The sequence below is a fragment of the Crocodylus siamensis genome, chromosome 8, assembly GCF_052110815.1.
Source record: "Crocodylus siamensis isolate JL-2025a chromosome 8, ASM5211081v1, whole genome shotgun sequence".
Lineage (NCBI taxonomy): Eukaryota > Metazoa > Chordata > Crocodylia > Crocodylidae > Crocodylus > Crocodylus siamensis.
The window spans coordinates 55,371,140-55,387,897 of NC_143402.1; the positions used below are offsets into that span (position 1 = coordinate 55,371,140).

Below are 16,758 nucleotides of genomic sequence, written 5' to 3' on the forward strand. Positions count from 1 at the left end.
TCCATTTTGTTGCCTGGTGCGAACCAGGGCTGGGACTCGGCAAGCTATAGTATCCCCTGTAATCCCTGCCCTGAGCAACTTGTGCGCCCCTCCCATGTTTGTTGATGAAATGTCTTCATCCTTGGCTGGGACCGAGCCAGGCCTTAATTGTTGCAGCCTGCAGCAGTTTCAGCAACAAGCAATCTCAGAGCGGGGCACATGCCCTCCTCATACTCCCTACGTGTAGCCTATGAGGCTGGGCCTAACAAGGGTCCTGGAGGAGCTGGAGGGCAGGGGCAGATGTGTAGCAGTCCCAGCACTTGTGTGATGTTGGGAACATGCAGTAACCTTGGTCCTGTCTGCTGCAGCCTGGGGCCATAGAGACAGTGCTGTCCTTCTCCTGACTGGTCCCTTCTCATCCGGCACCAATGAAGTGCTGCCTGCTGTTCCGCCTGGGTGTGCTCCTTGCCTCCCTCCTGATGGGTGCTGTCTCCAGCCTGTGGATCCTATGGGTGGTGCTGACCAAGGGGCCACGCGAGGCCTTCTCCTGGAGGGTGAGGAAGACCCCACCGTCATTCCTTGTGGACAACACCTATGGGGAGAAGCAGTACCTGCAGCTCAAGGTGTGTTGGGGAGCAGGGGTGTGCACTGCAGGAGCCTCTAGCAGGTTGCAGGTATCCTGCCTCTGGCTGCAGCTGGTGGTAGAGGCATCTGAGTGGCCTGGCTCTCCAGGTTCTGCTGTGGCCGGGGCTCTTGAGCCTGACTTGGGGTCAGGGGTCCACAGGGGAGCCCAGGGAGAAAGCTGAAGCCTGGGAGAGCCCTGTTGCAAGATCTGAGCTGGGGGAGGGGTGTGGGTAGTGGTGGGTTTCTTATGAGGTGTGGGAATCAGGATAAAACCAGCCCCCACTTTCAGCAGAGATACCTCGGCTCATGGAGGAGCACCAGAGATGTGGTGGGTGGGCACAGGACATATGGTTTGACCATTCCTTCTCTTTGTCCTCCCACCCCTGCAGAGCTCAGGGCTGCACTTGCACTACATCACGGCCGGCCTGGAGAAGGCGCCGCTCTTGCTGTTCCTGCATGGGTCCCCCCAAAACTGGTAAGTCTGTTTGGCCATTCTAAAGTTGGGGTAGGCAGGGAAGGGACACAGGGGCTGGGGTGGTGCAAGAAGCACAGGGATTTTATTACCACTGTGACTAAAGTGGGGCTCCACAGATCAGGACCTTGGCTCTCACAGATGGTAGGAGTGGAGAAAGAAGTGAAAGGGGGGCGACTGTCTGATGGTGGCCAATGTCTTGCTTCTGCAAAGGTTGTCAAAATATGATCAAGAGATCCCAGGTAGAGGGCCATGCCCCCAGCTATAGAGGAGGGCAATCCCCACTCCAGTCCATACCAATCTGACCATGGGATAACATTCCTTCCTGACCCCAAATCTGGTAATTGGTCTGAGTCTGAGCACAGAAACCTCCAAGTGCAAGTCCCAGCAGGTGCATTGGCACAATCCAGTCACAATCCCCAGCCTTGGCTGCAGCCAACACCCAGTGCCTCTGAGAGAGGCTTAAAAACACCCTGACTCATGAAGTGGGGGTTGTTTCCAGCCCCATGCAGCAACCAGCAGAGTCCAGAAGCCTGGGAAATGCCCATGGATAGGGCTGACCAGCCACTGATGCCCCTTGTGCCCTGCCAGCTGTGGGAGTCCCTTTGCCAGGCACAGCCCTTGTAGCAAGGGGGTAGATAGCACTGTGGTCAGTCAGGGACCCTTGGTAACTGCAGAGGAGAGGGGAGGTGGGGTGTGGAGAGGGGTTGGTTGGATTAGAGGCAGTGACTCCAAGACTCCCAGTTCCTTGGACTGATCCATGACAGGGAGCAGCCAGACCCTCTGGAATCAGCTGGATCAGGGAGTGGCCTTGGCAAAGGAGGCCAGGAGCTGACCTGAGCACACGTGTGCTGGTGTATGGCAGGTTTTGCTGGCGCCACCAGCTGCGGGAGTTCCAGAAGCAGTTCCGGGTGGTGGCGTTGGACCTGTGGGGCTATGGTGCCTCAGCCGCCCCCCGTGAGAAGAAGTACTATGACTTGAAGATTGTAGCAGAGGATGTGCGAGAGGTCATTGAGACACTGGGAACCAAGGAAGAGGATGGTGAGGATACATTGCAGGGGTAGAAGCTCATCTCTGGAGCACCAGGAGGAATGGTGCATTGTGGATTGTAGTTAGTGGTCCTTGCACTGGGTTCAGGTCCCCCTGGGTACAGAGAGGGATGTTATCAGGGGTTGTGCTTCCAGGGTAGGGTGAGGTGAGGTGAGGGAAGGGGTTTAGTTCACAGAGCCCCAGATGGAGCAGGTCTTTGTGCTGGGCAGTGCCCATGGAGGCAGGTTCTGAAGGGGAGCTGCGGGGGAGATCAGGTTGTCCAAGGGCTGACAACCAGTCCATTAGAGTCTGATCCTTTGTAACCCAGGTGGGTGCCCCTTATTCTTTGGTGATGTGTGGTGTGACCCTGGAGCAGATCCTGTGGAGCAGGCCTTATGCCCCAATGCCCACTAGGACATCTCAGGTCAAATGTCACCTCCTGCATCTCAGGCTTCTTCGGCAAGTACCACGTGCTAGAGCCCCTCATACTCAAGGCAGGTTTCCATCAGAGCACAGGGAAGGATCTAAGTGAGTGCCAGGGGTTTGCCAAATACTGGGGAAGGGATGGGTAAATGAGGTGGAGGGGAGGAGGGGTTCCCCTATGACAGTGGATCCTGCCCTGGTTCAGGGCGTGTGGCCAGTCTAGCCCCTGTGTGCTACTAGTGCTGCTCTTCTCTGATGGCCTGTCTCTCCATCTGTCCATCTGGCTGTCTGCAGGCTATGCCAAGGCCATTGTGGTGGGACATGACTGGGGTGGCTTCTGTGCCTGTGTCTTGGCTGCCCGCCACCCTAGAATCATGAAGAAGCTGATCCTCATCAACTCTACACACCCCACCTCCTGCCTAGGTGATGTCCTGACCCCCATCTCCCCCACCCAACTAAACCCCTGTGCCCAGGTCCAGAAGAGCCAGGGCAGAGGTGGCACCAACTCTTGCCAGCAGCAGGAGCCCTGGGTGGCTGGCAAGGGCTGGTGGTATCTGGACAAACAGCTCCCTGGGACTTGCCCTCCCACCCCCAAGCCTGGTCTCTGAGCCCTGGTCCCTAAAGCCATTGGGACCTGGGCTGAGAGCATGTGGGGTCCTCCTTCTGATGGGAACCGTGGATACTAGCAGGGAGTGTGGGGGATCCTGTGACCTCACTGCATCTGTCTGCCCCTCCCTTGTAGAGCACATCTGTAGCAAACCCTCACAGCTGCTCCGCTCCTCCTACATGTTCCTGTTCCAGCTCTGTGGCTATTCTGAGCTCCTCCTGTCCTTGGGCGACTTCCAGGTGAAAGCAGGGCAGGGAGGGTTGCAATGGGGTGGGGTGGGCAGCTCTCCTTCAGCCCAGGGCTCCACATATGGAACTACATGTCGTCATTCTCCAGTGGGGTGAGGAATCAGCCCAAATATGGCATGGGGAGGGCTTGATTGCAGCATCAGCTGCTGGGGCTCTTGGGACATGGTCCTCAGACACGCTGTTACCTGACACTGAACAAGTCCAAACAGTTGCACCTCCAAAAGCACAGCCTTCCCTATTGTTGCCAGCTCTGCGCTGCTCTGCACCCTACAGCACAGCTCTACCCTGGGGCCCTGGGGTTAGCACTGCTCTGGGGGTGGAAGGCATGCCCTGCACATAGACAGCCATGCTCAAGAGCTCACCAGCAGGGCAGGGAGTTTGCTGGTCTGGCCCAAACCTGGGATTCCCCTGACCCACGGGTTTAATTCTGCCTTTAGAGCCCTCTGCCCCATTCCTCATTCATTTAGAGACTCTTGTTGAGTTTTTTGCCCTGTTGTTGCAGCTCCTTCACTCCAGCTGTGACTATACTGCCACAGTGGTTGGGGGCCACATCCTGTGAGTCAGAGGGCAAAGTCCTGGCTTTCCAAGCCCTTTGGAAAAGCAGCGTGTTAAAACTCTGCTGAGGAGGGGAGGGCAGGGGGAGAAACCAAGGTACAGGAAGGGAGGGGCCTGGCCCAGACTTCTAGGGACCACGTGGGAAGTAGAATTCACATGCCAGGCAGATGGTCTGATTCCTGGGGCTTGAGAGAACAAGTGGGGCTGTGTTGGTGATCACGTCAGAGAACAGCTGCTCCAGAATGACTGGGTGCAGCAGGGACTCAGCTCTGCTGTTGAACAGACTGAGAGTGCAGGGCAGTGAGTGAACACAGGGTGGGATGGGAGGTGGGGGTGTAAGTCTTAGTCCACAGGATATTATTGATCATATGGTTTAGACACAGGCTGCCAGGCAAAGCAAAGGGAGTTTCATTGACAGGCAGGATGTCCCAAGGCAGGACAGTGACCTGGGAGAGAACCCCCACCTACACTGGGCACAGCAGTGCCAGGCAGGGAGCTGCCCAGGCGTTGGATGCAAAGGACCTTGCACAAAGCCAGCTTGCACAATTGATGCCACATGGGACACTCACACCAGCCTGTCTGGCAACAGCCACCTGCTTGGCTCAGCCCCACACAGAGCCTGGTTCAGCCTGCACGGCTCAGGACTCATGGTACAAGTTTTGTAGGCATACTTGGGGCAATGGAGCAGGGGATGATGGGGATGGGTGGGCCATTCCCACAGGCACAGTTCAGCTGAGCCCCTTTGCTCCATGTGCCCCTGGAACCCCAGGGCTCAGCCAGCATGAACAGGGCATGTTGATGGGGGTAAAGTGGGGGCATCTGCCCAAAGCCAAAGTTAGCATTTGCTGCTGAAAGTGGGAAGGGCTCAGTGATGGACATCTGCAGCCTCAGGCACATCCCATCACCACTGCATCTTGGGCTGCCTGGCACTGAATGGGATGTGCACACGAAAGGTGTGTGCCCCTGGTGGCTGTGGGGGGCGTGATGGTGATGGTGGCGATGGCAGGAGCACAGCGGCAGTGAGCAGGGAGCTCCTGGAGCTGCTGCCAGCTGTACTGCTGGCAGTGGGGGGTGGGATGGGGGTGGCAAGCGCTGATCAAGGTCGGCGACCACCTAGAGCTGCCGCTGGCAGTGTCTTTGCAGAGGGTGCACTGCCATGCTCAGGGTGTGCACCTATAGATGTCTTCTGCCCTTATCAAGTCAAGGGGCTCCAGCTTGGTCACATCTGAACTCTTGCAGATGGTGAAGTGCTTCCTGACCAGCATATTTACCCGAATCCGGAGCCCCCAACGCCGCCTGAAAGAGCAGGAGCTGGAGGCTTACCTGTACAGGCTGTCCCAGCCAAGGGCACTGACCTCAGTGCTCAACTACTACAGGAGCCTTCTCAGGTAGGCTCTGACTCCCTGCAGATCTCCTGCACCAGGCAGGGATGACACCCTTTGCTCCCACCCACATTCAAGTGCAGGGAACATAAACCTTGGGCCCAGCCCTTTCCTGGCATAGCATTGATCCAAGGGGCTGAGAGATGGAGGGGGCCCAAGACCCTGGGGGTCCCAGAGTTGCTGCCCTTTTGTCACTTGCCTTATGGTGGTGGTGTGCTGGCATTTAGATGAGTCCAGGGTAAATGTATTGGGAACTGTAAGTCTCCTGGGTGCAGCTTGTGTAGTACACCACATGGTCTGGGTAACCACCCCTGAGCCTGGACCAGCCTTTTCTTGTCTTACCGTCCTGGGGCGAGGGGGCCTACTTTGATACCCATCCGCCCAGCCATTTTCCCTTAGAACAGCATTTCCCAACTGGTGTGCCATGGTACACTGGTGTGCCATCAGGCATGTCCAGGTATGCCATGGCCTTTTCCGCTAGAGCCATGCCTCCCCACCTGCTGCAGCTGCACAGACAGACAGGCACGGGGATGTGGCTCAGCCAGTGATTCCAACACTGTGCTATCCACTTCCCGCCACTCACTACCTCCCCCTCCTTGGTGTTCAGCTGCTCTCCATCCAATTCCTCTCTCCCTCCTCCCCTGCTCCGTGGCATTTGGCCACTCGCCACCCCCCTCCCCTGCCCCTCGGCTGGTGTACCATGGAGTGTAGGAGGCCATGTAAGTGTGCCATGGGGTGAAAAAGGTTGGGAAATACTGCCTTAGAAGAAGCTCTGGGCACTCCAGTGCCAGGCCACAGATTGTGTCACCCTCCAAAAGGACCTCCTACATGTGGGATTCTCCCCACTGGGCACTATGGGGCTCGGGTGCCAGCACAAAGCATCCCAGCTCTGTGCGACTCAGGGCTGCACCAGAGTTCTCTGGGGTGGGGGCAGGGTTTGCTCTGTTTCTTCTTGTCTTGGTGAGCTCTTCCCTCTGTCTGTCCACCCATCTGCCCCTGCAGCAAACCACCTGAGAAGGTGGAAGACATTTTGGTGCCCACACTGGTGATCTGGGGGGAAAAAGATGTGTTCCTGGAGACTGAGGCAGTCCTGCGCCTGGTGCCATACCTACGCCGTGGGTGTCGCATGGAGTGCCTCCCCAATTGCAGCCACTGGGTGCCCGAGGACCAACCTGAGAAGGTCAATCAGCTGCTGTGGGGCTTCCTGCAGGAGAGCAACTGAGGCCCTTGCAAGGTGTGAGAGGGGTGGTGCTGTTCACATTTGGCACAGCGGGCCTGGGCTACTCTAGCCAGATACGCAAAGATTGTACTCTGCCTCACACAGAAGCACGTGCAGGTTTTGGGGAAGGTTCTGGGACAAGTGTGGCAGTAACACATGCCGTGAACAGCAAGTCTGTGAGCATGGATGATTGGGGAAGAGGGAGGGGCAGGTGAGTGACAGCTTCAGTGCACATGATGACTTTGGTGGGGGGGATCAGCTTTGGGCTCCTCTCCCTGCGTTGGACTGGGTTTTTGGGTTTGCCTCTTGGAGCCTCCATTCCTGTGTCCTCATGCTTGGCTTGCTAAATCTGATAATAAAGGGATGTTCTGTATGGGGATGATGTGATGGGCTCTGTCTATTAACAGTGTGTGCTGGGAACCAGTGCCTCCCAAACAGCAGAGCCTATCTACTGGGTCTGATCCTTGACATGGTGTGCTCTGAGCTTGGCGCTGTGGTTTCAGCACAAGTAAGCTAGAGAACAAGGAGGAACTGTGAGTGTCAGGATTTTGGAAGCTTCAGAAAAGTCAGCTTCCATAAAGCAAACTTCAGCAACCCCAGAGAACTGGTGGACAGGATTTTTTGGGAGGATTCTTCCCCTGTCTGAGGGGAAAAGAAATCCAGGAGAGCCAGTTGTATTTTAAGAAGACAGTATGAAATGCAAATGAGCAGGCTATCCTGATGTGAAGAAAAGACAGGAAGCGCAACAAAAGACCAGCTTCCTGAAATAAGGAACTATCCAATGAACTGAAATTCCAGAAAAAGTCTCATTAAAAGTGGAAATTTTGCCATTCTACTAGGAAGGAGTGTAAGGGTATCACACAGGCATGTAGAGAGAAAATCAGAAAGACCAGGGCACACATTGAGATGCAGTTACCAAGGAATATAAATGGCACAGAAAAACATCATACCACTGCCTGCTTACAAACATGAAAGAAAATCCCCAAACAGCACTTTAAGCTAGTTGCACCCTGCTCCAAGGCTAGCACATGCCCAGAAGAGGCATTGCGTTAGTTTGACCCAACTTGCCCAACATCTGTATAGATCAGGCACGTCAGTGGGGCGTTTTGGCTTTTTAATCTGATAGATGATTAAATCTATCAAAGCTGAGCTTCATATAAAGTGCCAAGAAGCCCCGCTGAAGCTATACAGATGTTGCAAGCCAGATCAAACTAATGTGCTTCCTGTTCCTTTTTGTGTCTGTCAGCAGTCAGTGTCAGAAGTGAGAGGAACATCAAGGGAAGTATAGCTCATTAAACACAGAGGACTATCTAGTCATGGATGATGGAGCAAATTAAATGGTTTTTTCCTACATTCTTCATGAATAAGGTCAACAGCATTACGAATTGTACGTAGATTTATGGACTGTCCATAAAAATGTAGGCTAATAATGCCTGTGTGTAAGGTTTATAAAACAATGAACCAGCCATAAAAACACTAAGCAACCTGGACCTAATTGAGAAGCCATCATCAGGAATGAAACTGGAGTTAAGTGATGAAGAACAGACAGAGCAGAGTGGTGCCACCTGGTGTCTGATTGGGAGTGCAGCAACTGGCAGGGAGCTCTGTCTGGGTTTTGTAGCCCATGGGAGCTTTGGGAGCCTCCTCGCCCAAACAATGTGCTGTTGCTGAGTCCCATCACCTGCCTGTAACACTGTTGGGTTCAGGTAGGCAGAAGTCCTTTTTTGGGGGTTCTGTGCAGGGATAGAGGAGCAGGGTCCACAGGGGGGCTGTGCCCCCAGCCCCCTCCCCCACCATGCTTCTTCTTCCCCTTCACAGACTTACCTGCACCATGCATGGAATTGCTCTCTGCTGAGCTGTGCAGCTACTCTCTGCCCCCAGGACAAAGGCAGCAGAACAGGGAGATCCAAGCAAAATACTAGCCCTGGCAGTTGGACAAAGTATTTTAAAAGCTCCATGTCTGAAATTGGGCTCCTAAGTGAATGGGGTGCTTAGCATACTGGATAATCTTCAGGCCACTTGTCCTTTAAAGCCTAAATTTAGGGCTCTGTGTTTTAAAAAAATGCAGATATACACTTTTTAAAAAGGGGAGATCCTCTAAAAGGCTATCTACAAACAGATGAATCAAAGAAGAATCAAACTACCCAGGAGGCATGCTCCATTGTCCTTGTAGCTCAATACATAGCAAATGCAGTCAGACTGGTAAAACCACCACTATAAGCTACATTGGTGCATGTGCACCCCAAGATTGGCCATACACCCCTTGGAAGCACCAGCTGTGAAACCAGAAGTGCCAGCAGAAGTGCACTTCTGGTTTCGCTGCTAGCACTATGATTGGCTGCTGGGAGACCATGTCCTCCCCACCCCCGCTTCAGTAATCTGATGCCCCAGACTCGGAAGGCACCAGTCACCCATGATAAGCTATCTTTTATTACGCCAACAATAATAGTTAGAAAAATTCTTCTTTGCAAGATTTCAGGTACAAACACCCGTGTTCAAGCAGAGGGAGCATCTGCAGGTGTTTTGTGCTCTTCCTGGAAGGGTTATCTCAGAAACCAATGTGCCAGTCAGTGAAAATGCAGATTTCAGCAGACAATGGGTGAGAGACGATAGGGAGGGGAGGAGGGAGGGGAATGTTGACCTGTAGCTGGAGTCTTTGGGTAGAGGCAATATCTTTTATTAGACCAACTAAATAGTTGCAAAAAGTTGTTATTTGCAAACTTTTGGGGACACACGTCTGACCTCAGGGAAAAAAATAAGAAATTAAAAATGGTGAGAGATATGAAAGATGGTCAGAAATCCCTCAGGTGTGAAAACAGCCAGTCTTTAGAAAGCTGCTTTGCAGGAATTCAAATTTAGGAGGATTGCAGGGAACAAAAGCGGTTGTTTTCCTGTAGGTATCAGATGCCAGCCAGGTTGGAGGGGGCAAGGGGGGCACATAAAATCAATGTTAAAAATAAGTCCTGGTTGTTGAAATTGGGTTTTTGAAATTTACCTGTAGCTGGTAATTTGTAGAGAGGTACCTGGGTTATCAGATGTTAGGCAGGTTATAATGTGCCATAAATCCAATCCTCAAAGGGAATTTACAAGACATCTATCACAGACTAGCCTATGAACTTCACTTCATCAACCTACTGGATGCAAAATATAGGCAGTTGGGCTGAAAGATATTAAAACATTTAAGTAGTCTGTATACTTAACCAAATGGCAGATAACTGATGTCCTTAATGTATTCAAAGCAAAGAAGAAATTCCCACTGATGAGACTACAGGGGGTTTCAAATAGTAGCACCCAACATTTGTTACCTCTCTTGTCCCAAGGTGCCTAAAACGTAGCTGTATATAGTCTTTAACAAACCCTGCCTTGGGCAGAGGGAGGAGAGTGGGTAGCCTGGCCCAGAGACCACCTGGCCCTGGGCAGCCAGGAAGGCTCACACCTTCCCCCTTGGCCTCAGCCATGCTGGGCAAGCTCAGGCAGCTGCCCCTTCACACTTTTACATGTGCTCCGAGGGTCAGGGGGGTGGCACTCTAATTAAAGTGGCACAGTCATGTGATAGTATCCCCACCCTTAAAAAATTGTGGTGGCAGTGCTTGAACTGAAGCTCATTCAAATAACTTTAGTTCAAGTACCCCCACCACAATTTTGAAGCGCCAGGACACTGAGCAATGGCAAAACTGAGTAGTTAATTTTGGCACTGCATGGTGTGCTTTCTTTATTAATGCAGCATGTAAACATTTAGCTGGTCTATTTATTAATGCTTTTGGATACATTCATTTTTAAAATGGGGTGTGAAAGGTCCCTAATTTTCTGTTTGCCCAGGGCCCCAATAAATCTTAATCCACCTCTGGGCAAGGGACCCAATCCTTCTTTCGACAAAGCCTGAACACCACCCCCATAGCCAAGGGGCGAAAATGCCAGCGGGCTGAGCAGCCCCTGAGCTGTAGGGCAGGGGAGCCACATCCTTAACCCACACAGCGGCAGTTTAAAAATACATGTTAAAAAGTAAGGAAATTAAGGAAACAACACTTAATTACATTTCTTAAATTAATGCAATCACAACAGTTTTGGTGAACTGTAGATGTCAGAGACCTGTGAGCTGCACATCAGTGACCTGTCTGTAGCAGGGATCAGTGGTTTGGCAGTGCCCCCTGCTGTAATTGAGTACCAAAGAGATCAGCTGGGTGGATTGTTATGTGATGCCCTCTGCTGTAAATTACTGTAAATAGCGCACTGAGATTTACTCGATTTAAGAGCTGTCACTTGTACACAGTGATGGAATGATTTAAAACACAGTTTTGGAGGCATAAAATAAACCCATTTAATTTACTGAGCTGTCACGTGTACAAGCATCCTCTAATTCTGATCCCTACACTATGAACTGCTTTTCCACTGAAAAAAGTTAGACTTTCTTCATTATCAGACCCTTTGAAGATTTTTTCTTCTGCCTGCTTCAAAATTTAAAAAGGCTTCTTTTCATTACTTACAATGAAAAATGAGGCACCAGTATCAATTAACATTTCCTGCCTCCGTGTCTCCTCTTCCCACAGATCAAATTTCACTCTTCTTGTGAGGCATCCCCAATTCTACTGTGATAGGTGCCAATGCTAAAATGGGGTGCACTGGAGACACCAGGCTGCCCTAATAGCGACTTTAAGAAGGTGCACTACTCTTCTTCTTTTCTTCTTGCTTTCCTTCATTCACCTTTTCTTCATGGTTTGCCAATCTCTGGAGCAGCTCAGCAGGCAGTAACCGGCCTATATCTTCCTTTTTCTGGTACTGAAGAAGTCTACGCCACAATTCTACTCTTAAGAGATCATTCTGTTTTGGTTTTTTTGTCTTTTCCTTCCTGTTTATCACCAAGGAGCCTTGTTTTCCGTAATAAAAAAAATCACAGATTCTTGCAAAAGTGCAAAAAATCTGCTCTGCTAAAACGAGAAATCTGTTTTGGGGGAAATCTGTGTTTTTCTCCATTTTCCCATGGGAAACTGAAAACCCAGATCCCTGATAATGACCACTCAGCTTGTAGTTGTGGACTTGTGGGCCAGTTGCGTGGCTCCATACTTTCCCTCTTCCATGCATCATGCCTCACAGATGCATCCTCACAGGTGTGCAACCAATTGCTGATACAGCCCCTCACTCGGCCTTCCGACCCCTCAGCCGCTCAGCCCCACTCCAGTTGCCAGACCCCTCGGTCTCTCCTCCAGCCCCTCTCTGGGCCCTCAGACTCCTTGGTCTCACCCAACCCTCCCTGGGCTACTGGGCCCCTCAGTCTCTCTCCTGGTCCCTCTCCGAGCTGTCAGCTTCTCTCTTGGTACCTTGTCTTAGACCCTTTTTGTTCTTCATTTTCTCAGCTGCTCTCTATGCCCTCAGACCCAGCCGGCCCTGCGCTCTTATGCCTGGCCTCTCTCTGGGCCGTTGGACCCTTCTGGTCCCAGTATACTTACTGGACCCCACGATAATCCTCAGGCCCCACTGGACCACTGGACCCACATGGGCCCTATAATGTTTACTCTAGGCCATTGGGTTGCAGGGATGGGGTATTTGCTCAGACCTCTGTGCCCCTGGTGGTCTGTCCTCGAGTCAGCATCCAGCAGCAACAGGTGGGATGAAAAAGAGCTTTGTCTTTATTCAGCAACACACGCACTCACAGCTTGCAGGGGAAACCACACCGACAAACCGCACCCATGGCACGTGCAGGGAACCGGGAGCGTTCCACTGCAGGCCCCTTAAAGGTACATTCCAGATACCCCAGATCTGGTCTGCCTGGCAAGCGCTTTCTGTTGGGGTGTTTTCCCCTAGCCTTCTCCTCCATGGGGTAACCCACAAGGCAGTGACTCCTTGCTCAGGCCTAGCCTCACCTACCGGCCTCTGGGTCAGGTGAATGCAATCAGCCCTGACCCTCACCTGCCAGGGCAGGCACATCCAGGGGCAGGCACATCAAGTGCCCTGCCACAGGAGCAGCAAAACCACCCCTGCAGGGTGTGAAAACAGTGCTGTGGGTGTTACCTTGGGGCCACCTGAAGCCGGTTGTAGCTGAAGAAGAGGTGGAGCCAAGCAGGGCTGGGAAGGGATATGGGATGTCACCAGGCAGAGTAAAAACTGTTTCCCTCTCTGGCTTGGGTGCAGAAGATGCCAGGCTGGAACCACAGGTAAGCTGGGCTGGAGGGGGCTGCTCTGTGATGGGGGGAACAGGATCGGGGCCATGGCAGTCAGATGAGGGTGGCTGAGGCTTGAAGGTGGGGAAGGATGTGGAACAGGGAGCCCCAGGGCTACGGGGTGCCCATGGTGCCTGCCATTCAGCTCTTGGGGTGCCCATGGTGCCTGCCATTCAGCTCTTGTGACACAGGCCTGTTGCTGGCTCTTCCTACCCTACCACCCCTGGCAGTGCCTGCCTGTCTTTATCAGTGTCCTGGGCATGAGGAGTGGGTCTGTGGTCTGATTTTATTGCCTGGTGCTTCAAGGCTGGGCTGAGTCTGAGGAGAGCCACAAAGCTGAGCAGTGGCTGCAGGGGATGTCTAACACATGTGCAAACCCCTTCCTTACATGTTGCCAGCTGTGGCCATGAGAAACCTGGCTGTGGCACTATTATAGGACAGGTCCCAGCGTTGCAGCTACTTAAAGGAAGCTGGAGGGGGAGGGAGTGGTATTTCTCTTTGCCCTGTCCTCATACCCTGGCTGCATGCTCCGTGCCATAGATGAGGGCTGTTCCCAGAGTAAGTAAGAGCAGGTCAGACCCCTGCCTGTGTGGGATGGGGCAGACAAGGAAGATCCTGCTTTAAGCAGGGTGTTGGACTTGAAGTGACCTTACCGTTGACCTGTGAGTGAGGCCCCAGGATGTATCCCCTGGCAGAGGCAAGTGGAGCATGCCCAGGCTGGTGGCAGAATCACAGAGATGGGGTGTATGCCCTGGGAGCTGGTGCCCCCTTGCACAGTCTCTGTGGGGAGCTCCTGGGTGATGCACCCTGGGACACACTGGGCTGGAGACGGAGCAGGCCACAGCGCTGAGTCCCTGGTTACCACCTTCCAGCTGAGATTGGCCTTGGGCCAAAGTGTGTGCCCTTCCCATGTCAGTCAGTGCCATCTTCCCTTTGCTCCTGGCTGGAGCTGATCCAGGTCTGGCTTCTGCCCATCCACACCCTGGTGCAATTTCCATGGGCACCGAGAGCGCCAGCTGCAGCCGCCTCTATCCCACGTGGCAGCAGAGCTTGAAAGTCACTCTCATGGCTTCTCCGGGGTCTCACAGTGTTCCTGGTGCAGCGAGTGCCAGCTGTTGTAGTAAATTTAGTTAAGGGGTGGAGGAATGAAAATGAAATGTTCACTGAAATTAGTCCAGTCTCAAATCCTAATTTATTAAACATATCAGCAATACCAGTATTTAGGCAAGGCTTTAAATACAACACACAACTTCTAAGCAAACCCTAACAGTCATTACAGGTGTTTTTACGCAAGCCTTCTGATGGATGCAATGATTTCAGCTGGTCAGGCATCCATCATAGCACCCTGGTTCAAATAGTTGTTGTTTCTAGGTTTTTATATAGTTTTTTTACAACTCTCTTATGTATGTCACATATACGGTTATGTCATAAATATTCACCAATCAGTTTACAGCGGCTGTCTTCCTGTCAGGCTGCTGGCTACATCCCATGGTCTTGGACAGTTAAACCACATCCTGTTTTAACCATGTCTGTTATTGTGTATTGTGCAATACTGGGCCAACACCATTAGCTTAGTCTACCTGCACTTTATGGTCATTAACATTACTATCATACTAATAATACTAACAACTTAGACTATCAAAATGAAAACAATAAGGTGCAACATTAAGTATCCCCATGGTGGATAGAGACCAGTACAACAGTGCCTCCCACCAGTGGTGTTCTCCTGTTTGTTTTTAAAATCATAGAATCATAGAAAATTAGATTTGGAAGGGGCCTCAGGAGGTCATCCAGTCCCAACCCCCTGCTCAAAGTAGGACCATCCCCACCCAACTAGATCATCCCAGCCAAGGCTTTGTCTACTCAGGTCTTAAAAACCCCCAAGAATGGAGATTTCACAACCACTCTGGGTAATCCATTCCAGTGCTTTACTGCATTCCTAGTGAGAGTCTTTCCAAATATCTAACCTAAACTTCCCTTAATGTAACTTGAGACCATTGCTCTTTGTTCTGTCATCTGCCACCACTAAAAACAGTCTACCTCCATTCTTTTTTGAACCTCCCTTCAGGCAGTAGAAGGCTGCTATTAAATCCCCTCTCAGTTTTTTCTTCTTCAGACTAAATAAACTCTGGTCCCTCAGCCTCTCCTCAGAAGTCATGTGCACCAGTCCCTGAACCATTTTTGTTGCCTTCCATTGGACTCTCTCTACTTTGTCCACATCCTTTCTGTAGCTGGGGAGCCTAAAACTGGACACAGGACTCCAGATGCGACCTCACTAATGCCAAATAGAGGGGAAGAATCACTTCCCTCGATCTTTTGCAATGCTCCTACTAATGGAGCCATGTATACTGTTAGTCATCTTAGCAACATGGGCACACTATTGGCTCGCATGCAGCTTATTGTCCACTGTAATCTCCAGGACCATTTCCACAGCCTGTAGTGGTGCATAGGATTGTTCCATCCTAAGTGAGGGACTTTGCACTTGTCTTTATTGAATCTCAGGATATTTCTTTTGGTCCAATCCTCCAATCTGTCTATGTCACTCTGAATCCTAACCCTACCTTCCAGTGTATCTACTAGCTTGGTGACACCAGCTTGGTGTCATCTTCAAATTTGCTGAGGGTGCACTCCATCCCATCAAGGTTGTTGATGAAGATATTAAACAAAGCCAGTCCCAGGACCAACCTCTGGGGCACTCCACTTGATGACAGCTGCCAACTATGCAGGGGGTAGGACTTGATGATCTATTGAGGTCCCTTCCGACCCTAACATCTATGAATCTATGAACTAGACACTGAGCCACTGATTGCTACCCTTTAAGCTTGATGATCCAGCCAGTTTTTTATCCACTTCACAGTCTGTACATCCAACCCAGACTTCCTTAGCTTGCTTGCAAGAATGTTGTGCGAGACCATATTAAAGTCAAGGTATATCACATCCACTGCTTTCCCTGCATTCACAGAGCCAGTCATCTCATTATAGAAGGCAGTCAGGTTGGTCAGGCATGGCTTGTCTTTGGTGAATCCATGCTGACATCTGTGATCCCCAGGCCGGCAGCAGCAAAAGAACTGAGGGAGCGGGGGGGAACCCCCTGGAGTTGTGCCCAGGCTGCGTATTGTGAGAAGATCCTTAGGAGCCAATGGCTGGCAAGGCCAGCTGAGAAGACCTAAGCCCTGAAGGCCCCAGCACCTCCCCACCCTGTTTCCTCCTACTCCTGGTCCCCACTGAAGTGGTGGGGGCTGGGTGGGAGGCTCTTCCTTAGATCTCTTGAGTGCATTTAACAACTCTTGCAGCCAGTCCTTTTCTTCCTGCTTTGCCTGCAGGAGAAAGTGGGGAGGTCAGAGCCTCTGCAGTGACCCTCAGTCGTCCACACTAAAAGGTCCCCCTCATATTGGCTTGGACCTCCAGCTGGCCTGTTGGGAGGGGAGATGGGGGGCACCACACACCTCTGCCCACACCCAGGCTGTGGAAAGTGAACATCTCCCACACCCGTGGGCTGCAAACTGGGCACACCCAGCTCTACACAGGAAGGAGCTGAATCAGCCCTTCCTGCTAGGGGGAGGCTGTCAAAGCTGTGATCAACTGTGTTGTTGAGATTCAGTTGTTTGTTGCATGTAGGCTGCATAAATCTTGGAGGGGGTTCAGGAGAGGTGCGCATGAGGAAGGGCTGGGAAAGGTGTGGGGCAACCTTGGAATAGAGCAGGGATGGGCAAAATGGCAGCTCTGGCGGGCAGCTCTGCCCTGGTCCCAGACCACGCTGCCACAGCTGCCAGATCCCAGCCCAGCCCCAAAGCAGCTCCCTGCCTTTCCATGCACCCTGCCATCTCGGCTGTGGCCAGTTTCCATGGAAACCCTGGCCCTGTATTATCACAGCATGGCTGCTGGGGTCTCCATGGAAACCGGTCCCAGCCTGCAAGCAGGGGCTGCTGGGTGTGACTTCATGATTTTATAGGCCTTTATCATATCCCTCCTCAGCCTTCTCCTTTCCAAACTGAAGAGTCCAAGACTTTCTAGTCTCTCTTGATCTGGCAACTGCTCCAGGCTCCTTATCATTGTGTTTGCCCT

The 16,758-nt window shown here is 52.0% G+C and overlaps 1 protein-coding gene across 1 annotated transcript; it reads left to right on the forward strand.

Moving 5' to 3' along the window:
• Window positions 1-407: 407 nt before the first annotated feature.
• Window positions 408-6,541, forward strand: LOC149858632 (epoxide hydrolase 3-like). Its single transcript, XM_090061568.1, has 7 exons — window positions 408-602; window positions 993-1,078; window positions 1,941-2,116; window positions 2,822-2,950; window positions 3,270-3,373; window positions 5,177-5,325; window positions 6,322-6,541. The coding sequence occupies exons 1-7, from the start codon at window positions 408-410 to the stop codon at window positions 6,539-6,541; spliced, it is 1,059 nt and encodes a 352-aa protein (XP_089917694.1).
• Window positions 6,542-16,758: the final 10,217 nt, after the last annotated feature.